This window comes from Thermobia domestica, chromosome 14, assembly GCF_964235325.1.
Source record: "Thermobia domestica chromosome 14, izTheDome1.hap1.1, whole genome shotgun sequence".
In the NCBI taxonomy this organism is placed as follows: Eukaryota; Metazoa; Arthropoda; class Insecta; order Zygentoma; family Lepismatidae; genus Thermobia; species Thermobia domestica.
The window spans coordinates 56,564,670-56,592,042 of record NC_137467.1 but is presented as its reverse complement, the minus strand read 5'-3'; the positions used below and the strand labels follow the sequence as shown (position 1 = coordinate 56,592,042).

General features: G+C 37.1%; 1 protein-coding gene across 4 annotated transcripts in view; it reads right to left on the bottom strand.

Moving 5' to 3' along the window:
- The window catches only part of POSH (SH3 domain containing ring finger posh), a 248,230-nt gene that overhangs the window by 95,454 nt on the left and 125,403 nt on the right, over positions 1-27,373 (bottom strand). For all 4 annotated transcript variants that reach the window (XM_081737938.1, XM_081737939.1, XM_081737940.1 and 1 more), the window contains exon 4: positions 1,802-1,916. In XM_081737938.1, coding sequence (XP_081594064.1) covers positions 1,802-1,916 — 115 coding nt within the window. The remainder of the gene's footprint in view (positions 1-1,801; positions 1,917-27,373) is intronic.

Sequence of the window (27,373 nt, the reverse complement as noted above, 5' to 3'; positions counted from 1 at the left end):
AGCCAAGCCTCGTATATATTAGCTGCAATGCAAATTCTTCGCACGTTACAATATTTTATATGTTTATATGAATTGTTTGAATCCCATCCTTCTCTTAGTATACGCATGGGGGACGAAATTGACATTGGCAGTGTCACTATTTATCTTATGTATTGGACAGTAATATCGAACATTAGAATATAGCTATATTATACCCCTTGTTACAAGTATCATAATAACAAATGTTCAAAATCATATTCCTTTTGAGTGAACATGGAAAGTTCGTTGTACACTGCGTAACATGGCATGCAGCAGTTCCTCTATTGAAACAATCGAGGTAAGATATCTGAAGACCGTGAAGGCCTTCCAACAGGTCATCCCTGAACAACCAATCATTCAAGAAGATAATCTAAACCTGCAACACTTCAAGATCTCCTATGAGACCACTTTACGGACACTATATACAGGGTCTGTTCCAAAAATTAATGCGCTCCATTTTCTTCTGCCGCGACTATCCGTCACACAGCATTGCCGTTTGCACGGAAAGGTGGGTGGAGTCTTCGGAACACAGCGCGACCAGCGCCCGTCGGCTCCGAGCTCCTGGAGAGTTACAGTGTCTGTTTCAGTGAACCTTGTGTGAGTGCTCGGTCGAAATCAAGATGAAAAAAAAAAAAAAAACTCGAGCAGCGATACGCGATAAAGTTTTGTTTAATCTCAACGCTCCCCTAGCCGCCTTACAGTCCTGACTAGTCCCCGCCCGACTTCATTTTGTTCCCGAAGATTAAAAAATCCCTCAAAGGACAGCATTTGGGGACCCTGGAGAACATCAAGGCGGCTACGACGAGGTTACTTAAGGACATCCCTGTGACAGACTTCCAGGACGCATATAAAGCATGCAATTCGCGTTGGAACAAGTACGCTTAAGGAGGAGAAATGTATTTCGAAGAATACTGAGTAATTGTACGAGTCGGTTCAATAAATTTCTCAAAATACAAATGGGCGCATTATTTTCGGGACAGATCTTGTACTACTCACTCTCAGTATTGAATCTCCAGAAATACCACTTTTAACACGACAGACTGACTGTATGATTAATGGGCACCTCAGCGACAAAGCTATTTGTTCCCATTAGGAAAAGGTTAATGACAAGACACATTCTTCTAATCTACGAAGTCCCAAAATGAAAACAGTTATCAAAAATCGGACTCCTCAAACGTTTGAATCCAACATAAGCTTTATGATATAATAGGATAAATAAAAAAAATCTAAAAAATTAAAACAGAAGTCATCATAAAGCTACAAGTACAAAACAAAATAAAAATCATGTAACAAGAAAAATGACTAAAAACAGCAATAATCAAAGCATATCAAGTAAAACAAAAGAACAGCCTCAACGAAATTAAATATTTCAATGGCATGTAGAAAAGCAAGAATACAGTCACTAACCCTGGAGTATCCCCAAAATCCGTTTAACACTATTAGTCTTAAAAGTTCTCTGAGGTCTGAGTATTCCGGGCATTCTACAAAAATGTGCCGAACTAAGCGGCATGATGCTGCCTTCACAATACGGACAGTTGATGTCACATACTAAATAAACCGTGAAATGAGTGTGTCCGATAAGCACATCCATCAGAATCACTTAATCTCGGCGACTAGTACGAGACCAAGTCTGTCAAGGGAAACTTTTAATTAATAATAACATACCTGGAAGTGAAAAATAGCATAATACTGATACATCACATTCTTCCTACTATCAACTAATATGTACAACATGATCATGCATGGCTATTTTGAAGTTAAAACACAAAACTAAATTCTATACCTGAACATAACTCGCAGGAAAAACTCCATGGTTCCCTCCGCATTCTCCGTGGTACCAGTTAGCATCTATCTTTTTCTTCAATATTATAACATCCCCTTTTTTAAATACTAGGTCACTGAAAAAAAATTAAAATACAATGTCAGTGAAGATACAAAAAGAAGAAAAGAAGAGAGAAACAACAATATAAATGAAGTATCACGTACCTTACAATATATATATATATGTGCAGGGGTAAGACAAAAAAAATCTAAAAACACTTTATACAGGACACGTAAGTTTGGCTCTCCACTGTACAACACGTGTTGCAGTTGCCGATCGTTTTTTGTTTTCAATGTGTCATGTGAACCTTCCTCTTCCGTCAGCAGTAACCAGTTCACCTGTGAGTGTCGTGGTGTGAAAGTGGTGCGGTAAAATGGGCGACCTGACAAAAGAGGCATGATCGTTGGTGCCAGCCTGGTTGGAGCTTCAGTGGCAACAGTGGCGAAGATTGTGGGGGTATCAAAAGGCATTGTGTCCAATGTCACGAGGGCATACACAATGCATTGGCAAACGACGTCTACAAAGCACAACAGTGGTCGAAAGACAATCCTGTCAGATAGGGACCGAAGGGCATTAAAACGGATTGTAGCAGCTAAAAAGAAGACCACTGCAATGAAAATTACGTCTCAACTCAATTCCGGCCTACAGAACCCGGTTTCATCGAAAACAGTGCGACGGGAACCTCATAAAATGAAAATTAATGGCAGGGCCGCTATCGCCAAACCCTTGGTCACAGCAGTAAATGTGAAGAGACGTATCCAGTGGTGCAAGGACCACAAGGCGTGGACCCATGAGCAGTGGAAACACGTAATGTGGTTCGATGAATCAACCTTCACCTTGTTTCCAACAACCGGTCGTGTTTACGTATGGAGAACACCGTCGCAGGCCTATGATACAGACTGTCTGCTCCCAACTGTAAAGCATGGGGGTGCTTCTGTTACAGTATGGGCAGTGATATCGTGGTTTTCTGCAGGTCCCATCATAGCCCTGCATGGAATGATGAATGCTAAGGTGTATGAAGCCATTTTGGGGGACCAGGTTCTACCCATGGCCTAAATATTGTTCCCTGATGGTGATGGCATCTACCAAGATGATTTGGCACTCTGTCACGCAGCAAAAAAAAAAAAAAAAAAAAAAAGTGAAATCATGGTTTGAGGAGCATGACCAGGAGCTATCACACCTCCCCTGGGTCCCACAATCACCAGATCTGAACATCATTGAGCCATTGTGGTCTGAGTTAGAAAGGCGCGTTCGGTCTCATTACCCTCCACCACCATCTTTTAAGGAACTGGAGCATGTTTTGGAGGAACAATGGCACAAAATTCTACACACCACGATTCAGGAGCTGTATACGTCCTTCCATGTCGGATCCAAGCTGTTTTGGACGCAAAAGGAGGCTCCACACCATACTAGGTATGATTTTCACACTTTTGCAAAGTTTGATTTTTTGTCCAATCCCTATATATATATATATCATCACAGCAGAGTATAAAATTTAGCATTGCATATCTAGGAACTGTAGACAATGTTTGATAACTCAAAAAAAAAAAGTATCACCTAGGTAACGTATGCCTTACCATTGAAGTGTTGTTAACAATGCACACATATATTAGATAAAATATTGGGTTATAATATTCTGCAATCTCGAAATGCTGACAATTCCACCTTGCTAAAGATATACCACATTGACTTCACACCTAGTCTTCCGCTCCAGGCGCTGCTATCGGCTGAAGGAATTCCACTCCCTTTCCCTAAAGCTCTCTCGCTTAGCAACAGTTGAACCCTTATTGGCTCAACGCGTGGGTATGAGCTTTAGTTCGCATTTTTGAAACGGTTCAAGACATTTTGGCAGCACTATAACTCGTTATATAAACAAACTTGCACAATAATAAGAAACAGAATCACGGGATGCCTAGATACAATTATTTAAATACGAAAATATATTTGAGGCGCCTAGTATTAAATGCCGTCAAATCCATTTTTTTTAAAACCAAAATTGAGTTATATATTGCTTATTATATGTTTGATCTAAAGGAATTTCATGGAACCAGAATTTTGTTTAAAAGCTTAATATATCATAAAAAACTAGTTCAAATATAGGACTTTGTACGCGTGTATATGGAGGAGGTTCACTGCACGTTTGTCGAGATTATTCGAAACTACGCGAAATGGATGTAGCGGATTTTGATACTAGGAGCCTCATTTACAGAAAGAACCGAAAACATAGATACGGAAGAAATGGACTGAAGAAGCCGACGCGACATACTGCCAAACAGCCATACCAAGGTACCCAATTCCTACATTCCTCACTGAGCACTATTACCAATACGATAGATCACATGAGTAAGATAATACACTTGATCTTAGAAATTGTGGACAAATCAGGATATTTCAGAAAATGTATGCGGATGGAATTTGACACACTCAATATGGGTATGTCCGCATATATACTGACGTATGGTAACTCTAGCAAAGTGGGAAACATACTCTTTCAAAAGAATGTTTTCTCTTTTTGGAATTCCCTTTCGGAGAGAATTCCGAAAGTATATATTTTACGGAAGTTTAATTATGCTTAACAAAATAAATACCGTAAATTGGGAGAACTTTGGACATTACGTGACGTATTCGAATTTCCCTCTTTCCCCTTCATATTAACCTGCGTAGTATTTCCTTTTTGTACGAAAATTTATAGCTACAGTGTGTTTTAGTGCGTGTTAACTTCGTGTGGGATGCTGTCTTAATCTTGTACCGTCATGATTGTGTTAGTTAATTGCTATTAACAAAAGATTATTGAAGATACGAGTATTTCTATTACAGTCTAACCACTGAAGTTGTTCCTCGTTTATTCATTACAAGGAACAAACTATTATTATTATTTGTGGAAAATATCACCCTAATGTTGTGACAATGAAGTAATGAAACTACACTTCTATTATTCCGAGGCAGAAACTAACTTTGGACATGTTCAGATGCAGAGCAAAGGTACCTAGTGACAAGCACAGAAGTCTTGGTCTTGCAAAGACCAAGGATCCCAGTAAGACTAAGACCACACCTGTAAGACTCATATAAGACCAACCTACAAGAGTGCTGCACACGTACTACCTAAATACTTTTGTTGAAGAAATTAGGCTTTGTTAAAGGAAATGACTACTGTATTTACTATGATTAGTGGCTGGCATTTAAAACATACATAATTCTTTGCTTTGTATTCACTTTATAGAAAATATAAATTTAAAATTACAGAATGTAGTTTTGATATAGCTTTCCAGACTTTCACGTTTTGCTCAATACAATTCTGGAAACGTCATGCCATCCTTTTAAGTAAGATACATTGACCACAGAAAAACTTCAAATTCAGAAGGTTTACATTGATACATCTTTTCTACAACAAAATATTACTCCACATTCCCGAAAGGAATTTTACTTTCAATGACTCGCTTCTGCTTAGCAGAAATCTCTTGAGCTATGACTAATTTGATTATCGTTAGTTGTGTAGGGTTGTGAACATGAGTTCTCCTGAATAAAAACAAGCAACACGTGTTAAGTGTTGTCAAATAAAACCTCCATGTATCATTGGTCTTCCTTTGGAACTTACCTCAAGCACGGAGAATGGCAATGAATTGGAATGTTGGAATGGTATGAAAAGACGGTAGATTCTGTGGATTGTTATAAGGTAAGAACTTCAGTGTGTCTTTACTTTAGCAATCATTTGGTTTATTTACGATGGAAATTAAACATACAATAATAAACATTTTTATATATAATTAACTCTATGGTGGTGAAACGTAAAATAGAAAAAGTAAGATCAATCATATGAATTTTTAAAGTAAGCACTAATTTTATCATTCTACGGATTGCCTACGATGGTACTTGGTTTTTAATGTGTCCACATAGAGCTTTCTATTAAGTCTTAAATTCGTAATGCCACCAAGAAACGAGAAATTGACACCTCGCAGTCCACAAAGTGAACTTTCATGCTTGTGACAAAACCATAACTTAATTTCGCGGAAGTGTTAATTTCCAACTCATATTCTTGTCAAATATGGCCAAATCCAGTTTTTTTCAAGTTGTAAATAGAACACTAGTTTCCTTTCGCCACTTCAAAAAAATTAGAAAAGGGGATTTATTGTAGCAAACTTTGGTAGTCAATCAGGGAATTTTTTTTCGTTGTCTCTTACACTAAATCTGTCACTACTTGTGTATTCATATTGTCTGATGAAGCCAAAGTGTTAGTTGGCGAAAGTGTTACACGTTAATATTTTACAACAAAAGTATTGTTCTGGTCAGCGAGTAGTTTAAATCAGATTTAAGTCTGTTAAAAGCAAAGACTGTACAATGAAAAATATTATAGTAAAAGAATATTTCTAAGTCAATGCTATGAAATGGGTCATTTATGAACCACTTACCACAGTTCGAAACAACAGGACAGAAGCTGCAGAAGAGAGCAATGCTTCGCTAATTATCTAATTAAAAAAAAAATAACCTACGCTCTTGTATTTCGGAAGCCCATTGCGGCACTGTGCACTTGTAATATGATCCGTAGTTCATAGTTGATTGGTATGTGTTATTGAGATCCGAAGTGGTACCCTAAAGGAAACATTTGGTTTTCAAGGGGAGATTTATCAGATATATGAGAGAGATCAAAGCGACGCATTTCTATCACGAAGAAGGAACTATGTTATGGTGCTTATGTTGCAACAATATCGCAATGCGGTAGTAAATCAAGATCACAGATGCATCGCAACTTTTGCTTTGCATCGCTTTGTATGATTGTGTGTAGCAAACTTCCATCCGATACAGCACAAATAAAACTCTGATACGTATCTTGTATACATAAAGATAAGTTTTTTCTATCACCACTTTTATTCATGAATGTATGAAATTCAGTTCTGTCCATATTTATTTATTAGAAATATATTGTAACGTAACGGTAATAACATACAAACAGACCATCACCTTGTGTATGTACATTTATACGGAACTAAACAAATAAATCTCACCTTTGTGTCCACTAATCACATTAATATGATTAATTAAATCACCAATCCATTAATGTGATTAATTTACTGAATATAAACCAAGTAATATTGACTCCTATTTACTCTATGACCTCAGTGAGCTAATATGTTTCTCGTAACATGACTATACTTCAATTCCAATGGCTCGAATAACAGAAACTGATTGAAAAAAAAAAAGTAAGTTTGATAAACTTTTACTAAATAATTATTCGGAAGCTACTCATTCAACTAACTAGTTGGTCTCTGACTAACCTAGTTAATATGGGTTAATTAAAAACTGAAATTATACTATATTGAAGCATCCAAATGCTGACGGCAAATTGACATATTTCAGAAAATCTGTCATCTTCTTCATGGGTATATTAGAAAAAAGAGGAAAAAGAAAAGAAAGAAAAACACCACATATTCTGATCAGGGTGAAAAACGTTCTAAGAGAAAAGAGTAGCTTTTAATACGGAATTTTTATAACGGTGATTTAAGGCACTTTTGAATTGCACCTATAATGGAGAAAACTGCTCAGAATATATATATATATATATATATATATATATATATATATATATATATATATATATATATATATAATCTTGTCTGTCATATTTATGCTTGTATGTATACGCATAATGACAATGGGTCAATGAAACATGGCGTCAATTTAGTTAGAATAACTTCAATTTTTAATTATTAACACGCGTGTTATTACGTCACTAAGTAATTATATGGGTTAATTTGAAATGAAAGCAAGGATGACAGACTTGGCTCGGAGACCCGGGTTCGATTCTGGGTGGGAGTTCATGTCGTTCGAATTCACGTTAAGTTGTAAATCCATGTTTCATATAGACTCGCTGCTGAATGGGATGATAAACCCAACCTCTCTTCCACTATAATCAGTGATGTAATGCTAGGATTTTTGGTAAGTATACGATCGATCGGTTTCAAAAGTATAGCATATATGCAAGACTAGTTGGTATATACGCACCCCAATGTACGCTCATTCTTTCGTAAATTTAAGGTTAGTATACGCTGGACTACAAAAATTTTAGGTGGGTATATGCCGTATACTCCCGTATACGCCCCATTACATCCCTGACTATAATACTCAGTGCTCCCCATACCAGCCACGTATTTTCTCTCTCGAGGGCTTTTCTCGCATTTGAAAAAACGAAATGAAAAATTTCAGTTTTACGTTTCGAGAACATTACTTTACGTATTTGTTCACGTAGATTATACCGTAACTAACATGTTATGCTTCAACAACTTACTGACTTGACTGAAGGAACATTCTAACGTTGAAACATTCATTCGTACGTATCTGTAAAACGAAGGTAGTAACATTTTTTTTCACGACACCTAATTTTTTACCAGACGAACTTGGACAAGGAGAAGATATGAAAATTGGTCGAGGGTCGAACCCAGATCTCGGATTTATCATGCACATGTCAACTACTACACTAACTTCCATTCCCCAATCGGATTTCAGAATAAAAATTATGAGAATACTGCTCACTCTAGGTTTCGAAACAAATATAACTTAAATAAAACTAACACTTATTATTACTTATATGTGTAATAATTTCGGCTCATCTCCATCAAACACGTGATTTTCCTCTGATGAAGGCAACGATACTCTGCCGAGACCTTAATATAGACTAGTAATTATATATTTGCTTTCGTCAATTATTACTTTTACTATTTATAAATAATCAATTACTATCAAATAATTATTCGGAAGGGAAAACATTCCAAAATTCGCCTGGAAAGACAAACGAAAACATCTTGAAAAAACAGAATATCTACTGCGGAGTTCGAACCGACAGCCTCTCAAAAAGAAGTAATATTGCTACTCGATATACGCAAAACAGTGAACGGTGAAGTTTATACAAATTCCTCTATTTTATGTAATATTTATATGTCTACTACATTGACAAAGCTACGATGACTGCCTCACAAAATTCACTCTATTTTTACTTAAAAATCCTACGTCATATTAAATTGTACGTACAATATAACAAGAGATAAAATGCACATATTAAAAGTAAAATGCGTAACGACGTGAATGTGACCTCACAAAGAATAAAAGGACTGTCAGCACATCATGGAGAATAATGAAGAACGATTTCGTGGGGCGGGTGTTACTGAAGCATAAATGTGAAAAAGCGTTGCCAACATTGTGTAGGTGATAGGGAACACGCATGCGTCTTGTTATCCGGGTGGATTTCACGATGCACTCACTGATGCATCAAACACGCACGGGTAAAGTAACAAAAGACAAATCATAAGCTTTGCACATCGACGTTCACAAGGCTTTGTTTACTCCTTCTATTAGATTTCCAGTCACCTAGTCACTTCCTTGTAATGAGAGGTACAAATTCTTTCCAATTTTCTTTTCACCATTTATTACGTAGGTGTTACCATATCACATTTCTTTTTTCAAATAGAGACCACTTTTATTACTCAAAATGTTTTGCGGACTACTATACTCTTGTTCCCTTTGAAAGCAAATTCATATTTTTAAAAAAAGGAACATACTACTCTAGCAACAGCTTTATATTTTTAATATATCTATATCTATCTATCTATATATATGTATATATATATTGTAAAACTTTGTGTGATTTCGTCTCATATAAGGAAGAGGTAGAGCTGTTAATAAAAAGAGTGTCCGGAATCGACTCCCACTACCAGTTTTATTATAAAAATCCACTATAAGAGTATTTGTACAAAAATACTATACAATTTGGTCTCTATTTAAAAAGGTAAGTAAAAGGTAGTCTTTGACCGAGTGGTCGCAGACAGGATCTCCAACAGAGCCCCGTAGCAGGCTAAGCGGCTGAGGTTGGGATTCCCAGACAGAGCCCCGTAGCAGACTAGAGGAGGGTCACCAGAAAACTGGTACTGAGCTGGATTCTTCTGTCCAATTTATAGCGTCCCTTGGGTGGCGGTGGCGCTTCTGCTTCGATTTCGTCTTCTGCTCCGTGGGAGGGACTAAACGTCGTCTGCAGGTGATAGCAGGTCCCTCTGATGGAAGTTCCTCTTGATGAAGCGCGTGGTGGTGTTTATAAACACTTGATGCGTGTATTTGTTTATAAACAACTTCACATGGGATATTACAATATATATATATATATATATATATATATATATATATATATATATATATATATATATATATATATATATATATATATATATATATATATATATATATATATATATATATATAGTATTTTGTAATAATTGAACGCTACCAAAAAATTTTATATTAATACATCTATTATAATCAATTACATGTTTCTATATTTTTCTACTTCATTAAAATTTAAAATCTATTATGTGTACATGTGGCCACGAAGTCCCGTTACCCCTTATTAAATGTTAATGTAAGGTTTTCCACTGTTTCAGATCTGTACGCATCACTTGCCTGGTCATCACGAACCCCAGACCTCACCACCTGTGATAATGTGCTATGGGGGTTCATAAAGAGCATCGTTGCATAAAACCGTTACGATACCACTGCCGAACTGACAGAAGCTGGGAAACAAGCTTTCATTCAAGTTATACCTGCAATGCTCCACAAAATGTCGTACAGAAGCTGGCGGCGTATTATCCTTTGTCATGAGAATGACGGTCGACAGACTGATTCCTTGGATACTAAATGTTTCCTACTTCAACAAAACTTCTCGAAAGCATTGTTTTTCATGTCATTCAGTTCTTTTCGTGCAGTTATTTATGTACGTTTAGTGGTTTATGTTACTTATTTTAAGGGGTAACGGGAGTTTGTGGTCACCATGTATAATCAATGCCTCAAATAAAAATAAAATCTGGCCATAGCAAACACTGCTCCGAGGCTAAAGGAGACGGTGACGATCATAATGAACGAAATAGTGAAATGAAGACAGTGCGAGGAAATGATTCGAGCAAGAAAACCCATGCACACAGTTTTTTCTACACAAAGACCTTTCTCGCGAGCTGGGATCAAACTAGGTACCCCTACACCTACCAGAGGTAAGAGATCTACCATTGAGCCACCACAGTTCTAACTTGTCCTTCTGATATCATGTTATGCTGGCATATCTGTCTAACTAAAACAAACAAAGTTATGTTAACAGACCTCACTGACAGCATAACGCGCCTGATGGAGGCAATGATATAATGTGCAATCAGTTTTTCAGTTTTTTCTTTATTATTATTTTTCCTTTCTTAATTTACGTTACACGTAGTTCCAACGCTACAGGGAGCAATACTCTATATAATTTCTGAGCCTCAACCATAGAGTGTGTGACTCAATTCACTTCAATTTTATTTTTTTCTGTTCTTTTTTGACTAATGTTTAATCTAAGAGGACCATAAGGACAGACCTTAATGACCACAGTTTGAGAAACGCTGAGTCAGACAATAGAGCCAATACGATAATGTGGCAAATTGCTCTTCTGATATAGTACTTCTGTGCTTGCTGGTGTTCGATGGAACGATCAGAAGGAAGAAAATACCATTTTCTCCATCCTATTATTATTATTATTATTATTATTATTATTATTATTATTATTATTATTATTATTATTATTATTATTATTATTATTATTATTATTATTACGAGGTGTGTTCGGAAAGTGACCTCCGGTCAGTGTGCGTGAAGTAGTGCGGGCAGCACTACCATTTCTGCACAAACAGGCGCGGTAGATCAGTCTGCATCCAGTCATGGTAGAGTGAAGGTTGTCTTATCACTAGTTCCACTTTTATAGCGTCTCAAAATGTGTGCTGCATCAGAAAACCCCGCCAAGTGCGAGGTGCAAGCTGTTATACGTTTTCTTACGGTAAAACAACATTCGGCAGCAGCTATAAATCGGGAACTTTGTGCCGTGTATAGACCAAATAAGATGAGTGAAGAAGTTGTTTGTGAATGGGTTCGCTCATTTAAAAATGGATGAACCAATACTACTTTGCTCAGATAACTAAGGACCTTCTGGGCCAGCTCAAATGAGACGTTTTTATCATCCGCCTTGCAGGCCAGATTTGGCACCCGGCGACTATCATTTCTTCACGCATATGAAGAAGTGGCTTAGACCTCAGCGCTTTGGTAAAGATGAGGAGCTGAAAGATGCGGTCCAGGCTGGCCCAAGGCATAGGCGGGAGATCTTTATACTGATGGAATTTCTAAGCTAGTGAGGAAGTATGACAAGTGCTTGAATGTTTATGGAAATTATGTTGGAAAATAGAGCAAAGTAGTAGTTTTCAGACGTATATAGTAAATGATTCTTATTTACTTTGGTGTTTCTTTTTAACCAATCGGAGGTTACTTTCCGAACGGCTCTCGTATTATTATTATTATTATTATTATTATTATTATTATTATTATTATTAATTTCCGTATCCTGATTCTCAAATTAAAGGCAATGAAATTTCTAACTTTAGTTTCACAGCTATTCTCTTTAAAATAAAGAAGAGGGACAATTAATGAAAGTCAATGGTAATGGGACATATTACTAATCGAGTGTATGAAATACATTTGCAATACATCAAATTACTCACCTAGTAGTGTTTCTCCGCAATCTTTCTTCTTATATTTCAAGTGTAACAGTCAGACATTTATCCTGAGTCCCTGAAAATGAGTGTCCGTGTGCAACACTTGAAATATTAGAGGAAAGATTACGAAGGAACACTACTAGTTGAGTAACTTGGGGTATGAAATAATTCGTGAATTGATAAGGTGGGAGGAAACGGGAGAACCACGAGAAAATCTACGGACACGATGCTGTTTACAAATTCACATGGCCTGAGAAAGAGCCATAGATCCCTCGCACTAGATATACGCATAAGTAAGTGTACATCTTAATTCTCTGTAACACTGTACAGCATAAAATACTTTAATTTCATTTTATGATGACAATTATTATCTTAATTCTTTCAATACATATTAATGTTATGATATTAAGGCATGCACAGTAGAATGAAGTGAGAACTTACTGCTTTAAAATTGTACAATTGCAATTACATTATGCAATTGTAGCAATTAAGTTGTATGCATGTTCATATAATTTCCTTTATTGTACTTAATCTTCTTTTCTTTAATAAACTTAAGCACTATTATCCCATCAGTCATGTTCCTTGTGATTTGCCTCTTCAATATAAATTTAACCTAATCACTCCATGACTGAATAGATCCAAATCCGAAAGTTCATCATCGCAGAAACAAACCCTGTAATTGGGTTGAGTTGATTTTGAGTTTAACGTCCCGTTGAGCAGCGAGGCTATATGAGACGTGGACCTACTGATTAACGTTGAATCCGAACCACATGAGCTCCCGCCGGGAATCGAACCCGGGTTTCCCACGCCAAAGGCCCGTACGCTAACCGCTTAGCCAAGAAGGAGCTCTTCATTCACTTATGTTGTGGATCCTGGTAAATAGCAACGCTGCATTTTCTTTTAACATTGGGCGCATAAAGAGTGTACAGCTCAAACGGTTCGTCCGATTTTCCCTTTAGATTGAAAACTTATTTGGAGACGGTTTCTTCTCTTACATTTTGTTTTAACTCTGATAACAGAGTTACCCTATGTCAGGGGACTGCTAAGACACTCTCAAGTACAAAGAGATAAGAATGAATTTATGGAAGGAAGTCGACTTCGGCCTATATATTAAATGTGTCATCCCGGCATTTGCCTAGTGGAACTGAGGAAATCCCTGTTGCTGATACAAGAATTTTAGGAATTATAAAAAAAAATGCATCAAAAGATTGCAATCTTGGCCAATAATTAATTTTTGGATTAGGGCCCAAAAATTTTTAAACGGCCTCTAAATCGAGTTTTTGTTTTCTTTTTTTAAGCACATCATACTGAGTTAAGTGATAATTTGGGTTTGGCTACACTATATGCAGTTCTCCAGATATAAGGCGTACAAGAACATTTTGACTAAAATATATATCTTTTGATGCATTTTAGGATCAGGGGCCACAAAATTTTTGAACGGCCCCTAAATTTTTTTTTAACGGAATAAGCACATCATAGTGAGTTAAGTGATAATTCGGGTTTGGTTACACTATATATAGGCCTAGTTCTCAAGATACAAGACCTACAAGAAAAAATTTGCCTAAAATGTATTGTTTTTTTTTATTTAAAAAGAACAAGTCAGCGTGGCTGGCAAGCAGATTCGAATTTAGAATCTTTAAACTGCGAGGCGGAAACGCTATTTATCTACTATTTATTTTCAGTTTTAGTAAAGAAAGCGTCCAAATAAACTCTCTCATTCAAAATAAACAATTAAAATAAAAATAAAAAATACTTTTCACGAAGTGAGACTCATATCCATGGTCAACCAACTAGCTTCGGAATTCTCGTCAGGTTTTCCTTAGCAACCACGCGATGCGCGCTGAATACATACTTTTTCTCCTGACTCACCCATTCCAGCAACAACAAGGGATTCATTCTTCTCGGCCACAAAAATGGAAAAGGACAGGAAGCGGTAAAGCGACATCACATGAAGTGAATGGCAAAAGGTATTCACCGGCTACGAAGCCTCTCACACCTGTTGTTAGCAAGAGGCTACTCAACAATAAATTCCCACACCTCTATACTCTCAGGTCATTTTAAGCTATTTGACAAGAGTGGCATCTTTTCTTATTACATATTGTTCCGATGAATGCCTCGCTTGAAGAGCACACACAGACTTTCTAGTTCTTTTTTATTTTCTGCAAATAGGAGTGGGAAGCCATACTTATTGTTGTATTGTATTGTTATCCCCTTTACACTAGTTTACCAAATTACTTATCTCATGCCGCTCCAAAATTCTTTTGACCAGTTTCTACTATTGTTTCCCTTTTTACAACTAGGTTATTGATGAAAAAATAGAATCCACATCCTGCGTAGAATAGATACATAATTGAATTAAGTATGGTGTTTAAAACTGTTCAAATGTATACATATCTTTTTGCTGCGATTTACATTCTTAACACAGGAAATCATGTAACATAAAGCTGAATGAATGCTTATCTGCTATACAAATACACACCATGTCTTCATTTGAAATGAACTGCTAAACATGACACTTGGCTCGGGTCGGGTATTTAGTATGCCATTTTCAATAAAATGCGTATCTCAAAGGTGAGGTGGGGATCAAAATTTATGCCAAAAATACAGTATCTTGCGAGCCCCGCTGACAAAACTTGGTACTTTCCACAAAAAAAAAAAAAAAAAAAAAAAAAAAAAAAAAGTGCAACATGAGCATGTAAGTTTATTGTGAAATTACCCCTAACAGTGCAGTGAATCAACGTAACGTCTAAGTAGCACGAATCACATCAGGAGAAACCCCGGCGTCCTCCCCTGCACACTTATTTTGGAGCAAAAGACTTCGTCGTTTCACAATAAACTTATATGCTCATGGTGCAGGTGTTTTGCTGCTGACTGTACATGAATTCATTATTAGTAAAAGTAAGTTGATACATGAAGTGTCTTCGAAAATTCAGCTTCTACTTCTAAACGGGAGAATTTCCGCAATATTTTGATTGTCCATTTTGTATTCCTAAAATGACAAATATAAAGAAACGGTTAAAGCATAGTTAGCATTTGGGTTGACCTTCGTTTTTATCATTACACTTTGAAAATGAAATGAAATCTTCGAGTTTAACGTCCCAAAAACCCACAAGCACAATGTTGTCTATCATGAACTTACTTTGCCGTTGATTGAACCAGGGCCCCCACGCACCAGAACTAATCGCTCTACCACTGAACCACCGTAACCCCTATCATTATTACACTTTGATCAAAATGCGTATTCCTGGGAGAAAATGGGGACTAAATTTATCGTAAAGAATAACAAGTTTAAAAATGAATTTTTAAACATAGCACTTGGGTCGAGTTAGGATTTTATGGTTTGATTTCGATTCAAATACGCATCCTAAGGTGGGGGGGGGGTCATATTTTTCATAAACTTGCTAAGAACGGGTATTTCAGCTAATACTAAATAACCCACCTTAAATGAACATTTTACTTAACTTTTCTTTATTGTTATAATTTTATCATAATAGAACTCACGTCTTCCACTGTATGAGCAAATTATTACATTGAAAATACATATCAATTAAACTTCCTCAGGGTTCACACTGAAATTCTGGTATCGATTTTCCTGCCTTTTCCTAACTTCCGCGAATAAGTAGCTAAATTTTCTCTGACTCGCAAACACTATCATTTATAGTTAGGTTCAGGAAAAAGAATTACAAAATAAATAAATTAAAAAAATAATTAATCGCTTCCACCTCAAGGTTCTACTTTTTTATTTTATTTTTTAAACGCAGTACAAGCTTACTTTCTTATTGTAAATACTTATTGTGAATCAAACTTCCTGTATTTGGAATACAGTAAAACACGAGTACCAAAACCATAATTATACAGAGCATATTTTTAGTATCTGAATACACTCATCATAAATATGTAAACACGTATCATAATTTGATCAACCTCCTTTATTATCTAAACCAACGAATCTAACTTATTGTTTTTTTCTGTAACATTTTTTTAGTATTATTTAATTTGGTCTTTATCTTCAAAGCTTGAAATGTTAACACCTTTCGGCGCTCCTCTCACGTTTCTTTACCTCTAAACTTCTAAATTAGTATTCTGAATGTATTTTGATTCTTTGGTGTTCTTCATATGTTCTAAATTCCATTAAAAAAAAAAAAAAAAAAAAAAAAAAACTCTTCCGTGAAATATGGCATACTTCCCTGACTTTCCCCGATTTTCACAGTTAATGTGATCCTTGTTCTTAATGCTATGGAAGATCAAACTACTTTTCCGAATGGTGAGAGAACACATCGGTGCTCATTGGTAACACTTACTTTTCTGACTTCCTGTATCAGATTTCGTTGTGTCGTGTTTTACGTAGCAGATTTTGTACCAAAAAATTATACTCCTACTAGAAACCGAGCACAGTAGTAACACACGTGATGCCAAAGGTAATTTAGAGATATTTCACAAATGAATAAATAAAAAATACATAAATAAACTAGGATGAGCCAAATACGGTCTTAATCAGTTAACCCTTTTTCTTTTTCGTTTATATGCATTCCAACTTTCTTTTGCCTGCTTCATTTCTTTATTTCTTATTGAACAATTAAAAGAACAACGCTCTCCCTTCCCGCCCTTAACTGATTTATAAATGGTAGTTTTAGTTGGCTTTTAAATAAACCGGGATTTTAATAATTAATATCAGAGATGACGTGGGTCAATGAAAACTTGACCCACGACCCACCACCCATCGTGACCCACCATCCGCCGTGACACTCTGATCCACCACCTAACATGAATCACTCTCACCCACCAAAACCCATCGTCAACAAATTTGACACATGATTGACGACCTCTACTGACTAACGAATTTACACTAAGAAAACCAGGCTGTGAAATTCTAATTAATCGGACTTTAAATTTCTATGATCAATAGCTCAAGCACCGCTGTTACAATAACGGTGGATCTGACTTTTACGATATAAAATGGTATAAATGTTTGTCATGGTCCAAATTACAAATTTGTACGATAATTTCAATTAAATTATCATGGTATAATTATTTTCTTGTTGAATTATCGATACTTTTCAGTGGGAAAAAAAAGATGAAATTTGAAAGTCCCAAATCAAGGTAAGTAGACCAACGTAAAGGAATAAAAAGTAAAATTTTCCATATAATTATGCGTACAGTCAAAACTTAAAATTTCCGTTTAATTAAGCTTACAGTACAAATTTTATGTCTATTTTCCTCACAACTTTATGGATTGATGGACCTGTGCTCTAAGCACTGCATATAATAAACGTAAGCTTCAGCAATATTATAGTAGAAAGCAACGGATATATGAAGCCAAGCACTGTATTTTGTTTCTCAATTAATTCTCAACTAATGTCGATCGTTTTAGATTATTCTTACAAACCAACCCACCATTTTTCCATATTTACAAAGTGACCCCCCCCCCCCACACACACACATAAAGGAGAACTTTAAAACATACTAGGACACGTTCTGTTTAGTTTCAATAAAGAGTTAATACACTGAACTCCGTAAGTTTAACGGCTTGCGAGATACTCAACTTTTTTCGCAAAAATTCGGATCTCCACTACCCCTTTAGGATATGTATTATAATGAAAGCGATATGATAATATCCCAGTTTGGATTAAGGCCTAACTATATACCAAAAGTTATTCCATTTGGCCGTGATAATCAGGCACACACAGTTACATTCAATTACACTAGTTAACAAATTTAAACTTTTTGTTTGTTACATGAGAAAAATCACCTGATCTTAAAGGAACTTTTTGCGCTGAATTCGAATATGCACTCGGTTTCTCTCCATCACGTACAGTTTTCCCGTAACAGAGGGATTTTCGGGAAATTCCCTCAAAAATTCCCTTTTTCAGATATTTTATTCCCCTAGCTCCTGTCCCCTTACATATAGTAACATAGAAATTATACCTAAGTATACCTTGATTTATATTTAATAAACCCTAAAAGTTTCGTAAAAATCGCTTTGTTCTTTCTAGAGAAATAAATATATTTGTATGTATACTGTGTGCACTGTTTATTGCACCTTATAGTAATGCTTTCAGATCTCCTGAGTTGGGGTAAAAACGATTTGCTTTATTACTACAAACACAGACATAAAAATGAATATTTACAATAGTCAACAACACACTTGTATTGCTCTCTGTAAATTAGAAACGTGTATAAAAATAGAATGTACTTCCAACGTATATATTTTTTAAACGTACAGTATATGTATATCTTAATACATATATATACAATTCTCCAAGGTAGTTGGTATTTTATTAGGACTGCAGTGCGGTTACAGGAAGTACCAATGTTTTTTATGTTTATGGGATAGCCGAGCTGATGACAAACATTATGAAGTGAAGGAATGGGAACCTAGAGTGAATTACGTACCTGGAGAATGCAACGTCAAATACGCTCCTCTGGTAGATCCTAATAAGATATTACTACCGCCACTTCATATCAAGTTAGGACTTATGAAAAACTTTGTCAAAGCCATGGACACATCTGGTGAAGGTTTCAAGTATTTGCGAGATAAGTTCCCTAACCTGAGTGATGCTAAGATTTCAGCGGGAGTGTTTATTGGTCCCCAAATTAGGAAATTAATGCTTAATGATAGCTTTGACAGCAAGTTAAACAGTGCTGAGCTAGCTGCCTGGACAGCATTTAAGTGTGTTGTGCGCAACTTTCTGGGCAATAACAAAGCTGAGAGTTAGACAGAAATCGTACAGGACATGATACAGAAATACAAAGAGTTGGGTTGTAGGATGTCTTTAAAAATCCACTTTTTGCACTCCCACCTCAGCTTCTTTCCTGCTAACCTAGGTGCTTTCAGCGACGAACAGGGGGAAAGATTCCACCAAGATATAATAGCAATGGAGAAAAGGTACCAGGGACGATGGGATCCTTTAATGATGGGGGACTATTGTTGGGGTCTTGTTAGAGAATGCAACATTTCTTACAAAAGAAGGAAGTAGTGTACGTTTTTGTAACCCAATGGAAGTTTCATATATTGTGATAGTTTTGATTGTCTTTTCATGACCTTTTGGTACATTTGTATTATTGTTTATTGTAAATTGTCACACTTGTAAATTATATTGTATTATATTTTATATGTGTTTGTGGTAATAAAGCAAAACGTTTTACCTCAACTTAAGAGATCTGAAAGCATTACTATAAGATGCAATAAACAATACACACAGTATACATACAAACATATGTATTTCTCTAGAAAGAATAAAGCGATTATTACGAAACTTGGAGGGTTTGTTAAATATGAATCAAAGTATACTTAGGTATAATTTCTATGTTAGTATATGCAAGGGGACAAGATCTTGGGGTGTAAAATAAACGAAAAGGGAAATTTTTGAGGGATTTTCCCGAAAATCCCTCTGTTACGGGAAAATCGTACGTGATGGAGAAAAACCGAGTGCATATTCGAATTCAGCGAAAAAGTTCCTTTAAGAACAGGTATTTCCTTTTATGTAACAAAACCTTTGTTAACTAGTGTTATTTATATAGAGGAAAAGGCGCAAATATAGGCTACCACTTTTTGATTGCAAATAATTCGTAGATACATGGAAGTCGAGCAAATTTAATTACTGCAATAAAGACTATGAGACAATTTCTACACATGATAAAAAGAAAATTGAAAATAACAAATCACTAGTATTGTACATTTATATTTTTCTGACACTGTACGAAATCACGTTTCAAGAAATGGTGGTGCAAATATGGGCTACCAGTACAAAAACATACTAATATGAAAAAATGTGGCACAGAATATCACAATACTACCAAGTATAAGTGTATACACTTAGTGACAGTAGTCACACACATACTCGTCGTGTTCAGCACCTGCGCATTCATTATGTGACCACATGTGACACTTAATGCACTGAACAAAGAGTTCCCCGTGTGTATCCGCTGAAAAGTTGCTGCGACAGAAAATGCATGGCACATCTTCATCTGTAGGTTTCTGCACGCCAACAGGTAGATCTAACTCCACGTCACTATCACTTTCGTCGAATAAAGTTGCTTCAGACTTTGTGGATGATTCCCCATAGTCCAATCTTCTAGCAGGAGTTGATTGCTTCGTTGCAGAGTCTATCATTTCTGTTTCCTTGCTTTTCTCTGCGTGTTTTGCAGTTGATGTTGTGGATTCATACAGGGACTGCCTATAGGAGGATCCAGTTATGAGTTTCCAAAACAACAAAATCGTCGTCAGTGAAGATGCTCCTGTCAAACGGCATGATTCCTGTAACACGAAAACCATTTATTGCTATGTCTGCTCTCTTCACTTTCAAATAGGCTCTTCCGTAAGGCTCCATGATGTCATAAGGACTAAGAGGACCATTGGAATGAAGAAGAGCAGATCTGATCTCATTACTGTAACGATGCTTGAGAGGACCCATGAAAGTTTTTTCCAACGGTTGTAACTTGTGAGTACAATGGGGAGGAAATAATATGATTTGGATATGGTTTTCCCGTGCTAGGTCAATAACGGCCAGACTTCTAAAATGAGTGTAATGGCCATCCAGTATCAGCAACACTGGTGATTCTTTTGTCGGATGAGTCTTCTCAATGAAGTGCTGTAGCCATTCTACAAAGAGGTGTGATTGAATCCACCCTGACGGATGAGCTCTGCCAATAGAACCAATTGGTTTACCTTTCATAAGTTGGTCCGTCATGTTTTTCCTGGGAAATATGAATATAGGTGGGACAAACACTCCTTGAGCGTTCATACAAACTACCACCGTCGTAGTTGCTCTTCTTTCGGCTGATGTTAGCGTTCCTATCTGTTTCTTTCCTTTCCTTGCAATGACACTTGGTATCTTGCTCTACACGACAGTAAGGTCTGTCTCGTCTACGTTGAAGACACGGTCAGGCGCGTAGTGATGTTCCGCATTGCTTCCAAAATACCAAAGAATTTTTCTACGTTGTCTTTAGTAAATCCCAGCCCTCACGTAAGAGGTCCCGGTGGGTTTGCGAACAGACAGAACTTCTTTATGTCGATTTAGAAATAAATCTGCCCATGCTCTACCGGCTTCTTCTGATGTGAAAGAATGAGGCAAACCATTTAATACTGCTAATTGATACGCAAGACGTCTCAAATCTGTCACCGTGAAACCAAAGTAATGAGACTCCACAAACAGTAAATATTCCACCAACATCTTCTCAAGCTGCGCCCCTAAGACAGTCCGTCTCCCGAGTGGTTTCGACACTGCTACTTCAGGAGAGAGAGATGTGTCCTTGCTAAGAGATTGTAAAGTTGTCCGAGGAACGTTAAATACTTGTGCAGCTTTTAGTGTCCCCATTTTCTTTTCTCTGGCAGCAGCAATTGCTTTCGCCATGTCTTCTATATTCCATTGTTTCCGTTTATTCTGTGGCACATATCGCTGCTTGCTCCTTGGCATGCTGTAAAATAAATCGCAAAGACTAATTAGAACCTTGGATCAACATGGTGCAAATATGGGCTGGGAGCCAATATTTGCACCAGACACGGTAGCCCACATTTACACCACCACGCCACATCTGAATTTTGTACTCCATATGCCATTGTTGGTGTTATCTGCATCTAACATACACAATACCAACAATTCTAATATTTGAACTCAACAGACACACTGCGAAAAGGAAGCCCGATACACTCATTTCCAAGTAAAAATATGAAACAAATATACTTGCGAAAGTTTTCGTTCCCTCAAGAAACAGCAAAAACGCAGTATCTATTCTACACGAGGCTGTTTCACTCACAACTGCGTCCTCAACCTGAGTAGCCTTGTATCAATAACATGTCGCATTCTCACAAGAGTGCAGCACTTAACAGAGCTTTAATTTGGATTGACAGTATTTACACCATAGCCGATATTTGCACCTCCTCCTCTAATAATTTACATATTACAGTGATTCAAAAAAGAATTTTTTCCAGTAGTTACCTACTCTAAAAACTCTCAGGCTGAGTGTCTCGAAAGCCAAGTAGTAGTATAAGTCCTATTGCTATTATTACAATTACAAATATTAATATCCAAAACTGCCTGAAGTTATTTCTTCACTTAGATATACTCATCTCACAAGGGACGTATGCGAAATGTGACAGCTAGGTATTTATAAAAATTGGTACCCTGACTAATTGTGGATCGCTAATCATCGTGGTGATATTCACTGGGTGCGGAAATACCTCGTTTACCCGCTACGTATAATAGATATACGGCTGTGCCGAGTTATACCCCAAAAGCGTCGGAAAAACGCAGAAAATGAATAATGTACGCAGGTAACCTTATATCTACCGGAGGGGGACACGCGACCAAGAACACGGAAGTAGTGCCACACAAACTGTCTTCCCATCCCAACACAAACTTATAGCTTTTCAAATAGAACGTATATCATTTTATGGCAGTAAAACAATTGACATAAAACGTGAAAGAAAATAAGCAAAACATGAGTTATCGGTGTTGCCAAATAAGGGAGATATGCGGCTCTGAAGTCGAGAAATTATGGGGTCCGTACAATGAAATGTATAAGAACAAGACTGCAGAAGGGCCAAATGTACAGTAGGGAGTAAACCACAGCATGCACAGAATCCAGTAACTAACGGGCTTGATACGTCGTGTCGAGGTGCGGCTAGGGCGAGAAATGTTCGTATTTTGCGATACTATCTGTGGCTTTTCTGTTGTATGTATTGGTGTATTATATTAAAATACTTTGTCCGTGTATATTACTGGTAACCTGAATGTAGTGTGGTTTATCTTCATCATTGTCTCACATGCTAACTATACGTTTCCTATACTCTCGACAGACACCTATCACAGTTCATTAATCTTTGCGAATCGATCCTGACGTACCTTTTCTGTACTTTTTTCAGGCGTTACACCTTCGTTTCTATGGTTTGGAAGGCATAGAGGATTTTATACAGTGTTGCAACCCCAAGGCAGTTCATTTTACAGCTCTCGGGAACGGTTCGAGATATCGATTCCACACAAACGCCATTGGAGTTCCTGCGCTACAGGAAGACTTGTTCAAATTTCCACATAATGTCTCAGGGAACTTCTTTCTACCGTTTTGGGTGAATCCTGTATCAACCTCGTTAGCCACTGGATGATGTGCCTGCTATAGTTTACTGTACATTTGGTCCTTCTGCAGTCTTCTTCTTCTTGTACATTGTTGATTTCTCTGTACAGATTCCATAATTTCTCAACTTCACAGTCTCATATTTCCCTTATTTGGCAACAATGATAACCTACTTCTTATTTTCTTTCACGTTGTATTATTTTAATGCCATAAAATGGTATACGTTCTATCTGAAGAACTATAAATTTCTATTCGGATGACAACACTGTGACATTACTGCCGTGTTCTTAGTCACGCGTCCCGCTCTCGTAGGTATCAGCTTACCTGCATACATGTTCACTTTCTGCGTTTTTCCAGCGTTTTTGGTGTATACCTCACCACAGCCTCATCCGGTCACTGCTTGGTATATGTATTATACGTAGAGGATAAACAAGGCATTTCCGCACAGAGTGACTATCACCACATGATTAGTGATCCACAATTAGCAAGGTACCAATTTTCATATATATCTAGCTGTCACAGTTCGCATACGTCCCTTGTCAGGTAAGTAAACAAAAACAAATAAAAAAGGAAGGGAAATGGAGGCCTTGAAAGTAAAACGTAGACAAATTCACCGGTGTTCAGAAAATGCTGTCTACTAGAGACCTGCACGGGCCGACTGTTATTTCTTTGGCCCGGGCCGGGCTTGGGCGGGCCGACACTGTTATTTTTTTGGGCCGGGCCGGGCTTGGGCCGATTAATTGCAATTCTTTAATAATTATTGACTTTCGTTATACGATAATTGGAATAAAGCCAAATGTTGAAGAAGTATGTCCGTGAAAAATGTTACAAAGAATGCAATAGCTATTTACAGTTTGTGTTGCTTAGCAGCTCCACTTTCACTATAGAGGATTGCAGGCATTATGCGGTAAATTGAGCTCTGACCTAGACCTTCACTGGGCCCAAAATATGACAAGAAGGGGCGGGAATGTTTTGCCTGTCGCTAAACAATATTGCCATCTTCACTTTATGCTAAAAATCAATTAAGTTAGATTTTTGTTACAGGGAATGGAGTTTTTGTTCTCTCGATAACAGGCAAAGTTCTAGCAGGCAATGGTACCATTCGGAAGGCAAGCGTCAGGTTGCGAACCAAAGTTTAGAAAATGTTTCTGAGGGTTAGGTCAAATTTAGTACTAAATTTTGAGAAATCGGGCTTGAGCTAATTTTTTTTAAAAAATATCGGGCCGGGGTCGGGCCAAAATCTTTTAAAATTTATCGGGCCCGGGCCGGGCTTGGGCCAAGAATTTTGAAAAACTTATCGGGTCGGGCCGGGCTCGGGCCGAAAATTTCCAAAACTTTTCGGGCCCGGGCTGGATTGGGCTCGGGCCGAAAAATTCGGCCCGTGCAGGTCTCTACTGTCTACAATACTGCGAGCAGAGTGGGTGGGTACGTCGGAGTCGGTGGGACACAGTGGGTCATGGTGAGTGGTAAGTCAAGGTGGGTAGTGGGTCGCAGAGGGTTACATGCTGTTGACCCACGAACCACTCAGAGAACTTGACCCACCGACCCACTCCATCTCTGTCCTCATGATACAGTTCCTTCTTAGCCAATGTCCCAGCCAGTTTCTCTTCCTCTTTTTAATATCTAAAATTGTTCTCTCCTCTTCCACTTTCTCACTAGTTTTCCGCTCAACCCATCTAATTCTCTCCGTTCTTCTCCACACTCACATTTTGAAAGTTTCCAGTAGTTTTTCATCATTTTTGCGTAATATCAAAGTTTCTCACCCGTACAGCACAATACCCCACACAAAGCATTTTATGAGTTTTCCTTAATACTTCATTCAAGATTCCACAAAATGGAACTTTCTTCCTCCTAAAGGTTTCTTTAGCCATTCCCATCCTTGCTTTTATTTCACGTTCATACACGTTCATACTTTATATCATCACTAATAATAGTACACAGGTATTGAAAACTAATCACCTGTTCTATTTTCTCCCTTCCTACTTTAATCAGACACCGACCACTTCGTTCAAATCACCATGACTTTTGTCTTTCCCCCAGTGTAATATTATTTAAATTTGATTATTACGTAACAAAATTTAATTTTTACGAAATAAGGAACATTTGGAAAAGAAACCAGTAAAATAAAACCATTAAAATTCCAATTCATTTCTAAGAAAGCAGAAAAAAAATCCATATAAAATGGATTCAAAAAGATCGTGCAGTTCTTCGGTCTATCGTCATTCTGTATTTCATATGACATTACAACTCCAACTGCGCGACAATTCTATAAAATACTCGGAAGCACATAATTATTGTCAAAACAACCGTTGTAAATCTGGGTTAAGCTCACCTCGTACTGTCACATTTTGTTGAACAAATAACATTTTACACTCGCGCTGCCAGACCGTGTGAATAATAACTTTTATGCTTAGTGTCACATTTAGTGTGGTCTATTTAATGCAGAGCGAATATATATATATTTTGTTACACTTTTCCTAACACGGTTAATCACGTACAATTAGAACCGGAGTACAACTAGGGAACTGAACGCAAATAACGAAAAAAAAAATATTAAAATAGTGCTTTTACTGAAATTAACTATAAAGGCTTTTTTGTTAGAAATAAATATATGTCGGGTTTAAATTACTGTACTATGTACGCAACTATGCACTGTTAGAATATATACATACAACAGCACCTCTATTATTTACAAGCCCATAGGCGGGATGGTCGGAGGAACTCAGCATCTGCGACAACCTTTAGCTTCCCTTAAACTTTCAGTTTAACGCCCCAGGGATATGCCATTTAGGATACGGGAGATTATGATTAAGGTAAGTGAATGATGATGAAATAATTGGTGGAATGTGAATGTGGGAGAAAACCCATGGACAGATGTCCATCACAAACTTACTGGTCGAGGATCGAACCAGGAACCCACGCACCAGAGATAACTCTTGCAATTTGAGTTAGTTTGGATAAAAGTAAGTTCAAAAAAATCCACAGTGAAGAATAGGAGTTGAACTCAAGTTAGTTCCCCAAAATTATCTCGCTCCTTTTTCCGCAGTTATGCACTGAGGCTAAGGGATGATAATGGACGAAACTGTGAAATGAAGAAAACGGGAGGAAATGAGAGAATCCTAAGAACCCCCCCACACACACACACACACAGTATCCACATAAAGTTCACTTGGCGCAAGCTGAGATTGAATCAGGGATTCCACGGACCGGAGATAAACGCTCTACCATTGAGTTGCCACGGCCCTCATCCCTTGTCTCAGTGCTCTGGCTATAGATTTATGTTGGAATAAAACGGAACTACGGATCTTTCTGACAGCGACATCACACAGCACAGCTGTAAAGCTTTTGCATCCACTGGAGTCCACGGTTGACATTCTCAATATTTCGCCGATTACGAAAAGCATTTCATAAGTCCTGGACATGCCTAGGAAGGAATTGTGTGATTTTTTTTAAAAAAAGCGTGAAGTTCATTCCTTTCGAGGGCAGTTCAAGTATTGTGAAGCCGATCGTGAGAACTGACAAGGAAAAGTCACGAAGTGGCTCCGCTGAGATCCGAACGAGACAATTGTGTTTGTATTTGATGTTATAACTAGACGAATCCCAAAGTTACACGTGCCATCTGGCAAGATATCGTGAGTTACAATATATTTTGCGCTGGCGTCTCTGGCATGTAATTTTTTTTTTTGGGGGGGGGGCATCAAATAAAGTTATTTAAGTTTTAGTACCTAGCCAACCTGTTTATTATCTTCGATTCCATTTGTTACCTTTCTGCTTATCTTCACGGACCGTTATAATCGTTTCACAGCTTGATTATTATATTCCAAATAAATATTATCTTTATTTATATGTTATTCTGTCGTTAGTAAATAAATTGAATTAGAATAGAATATTGAATATTTCCTACTTCAAAATATTGGAGGGT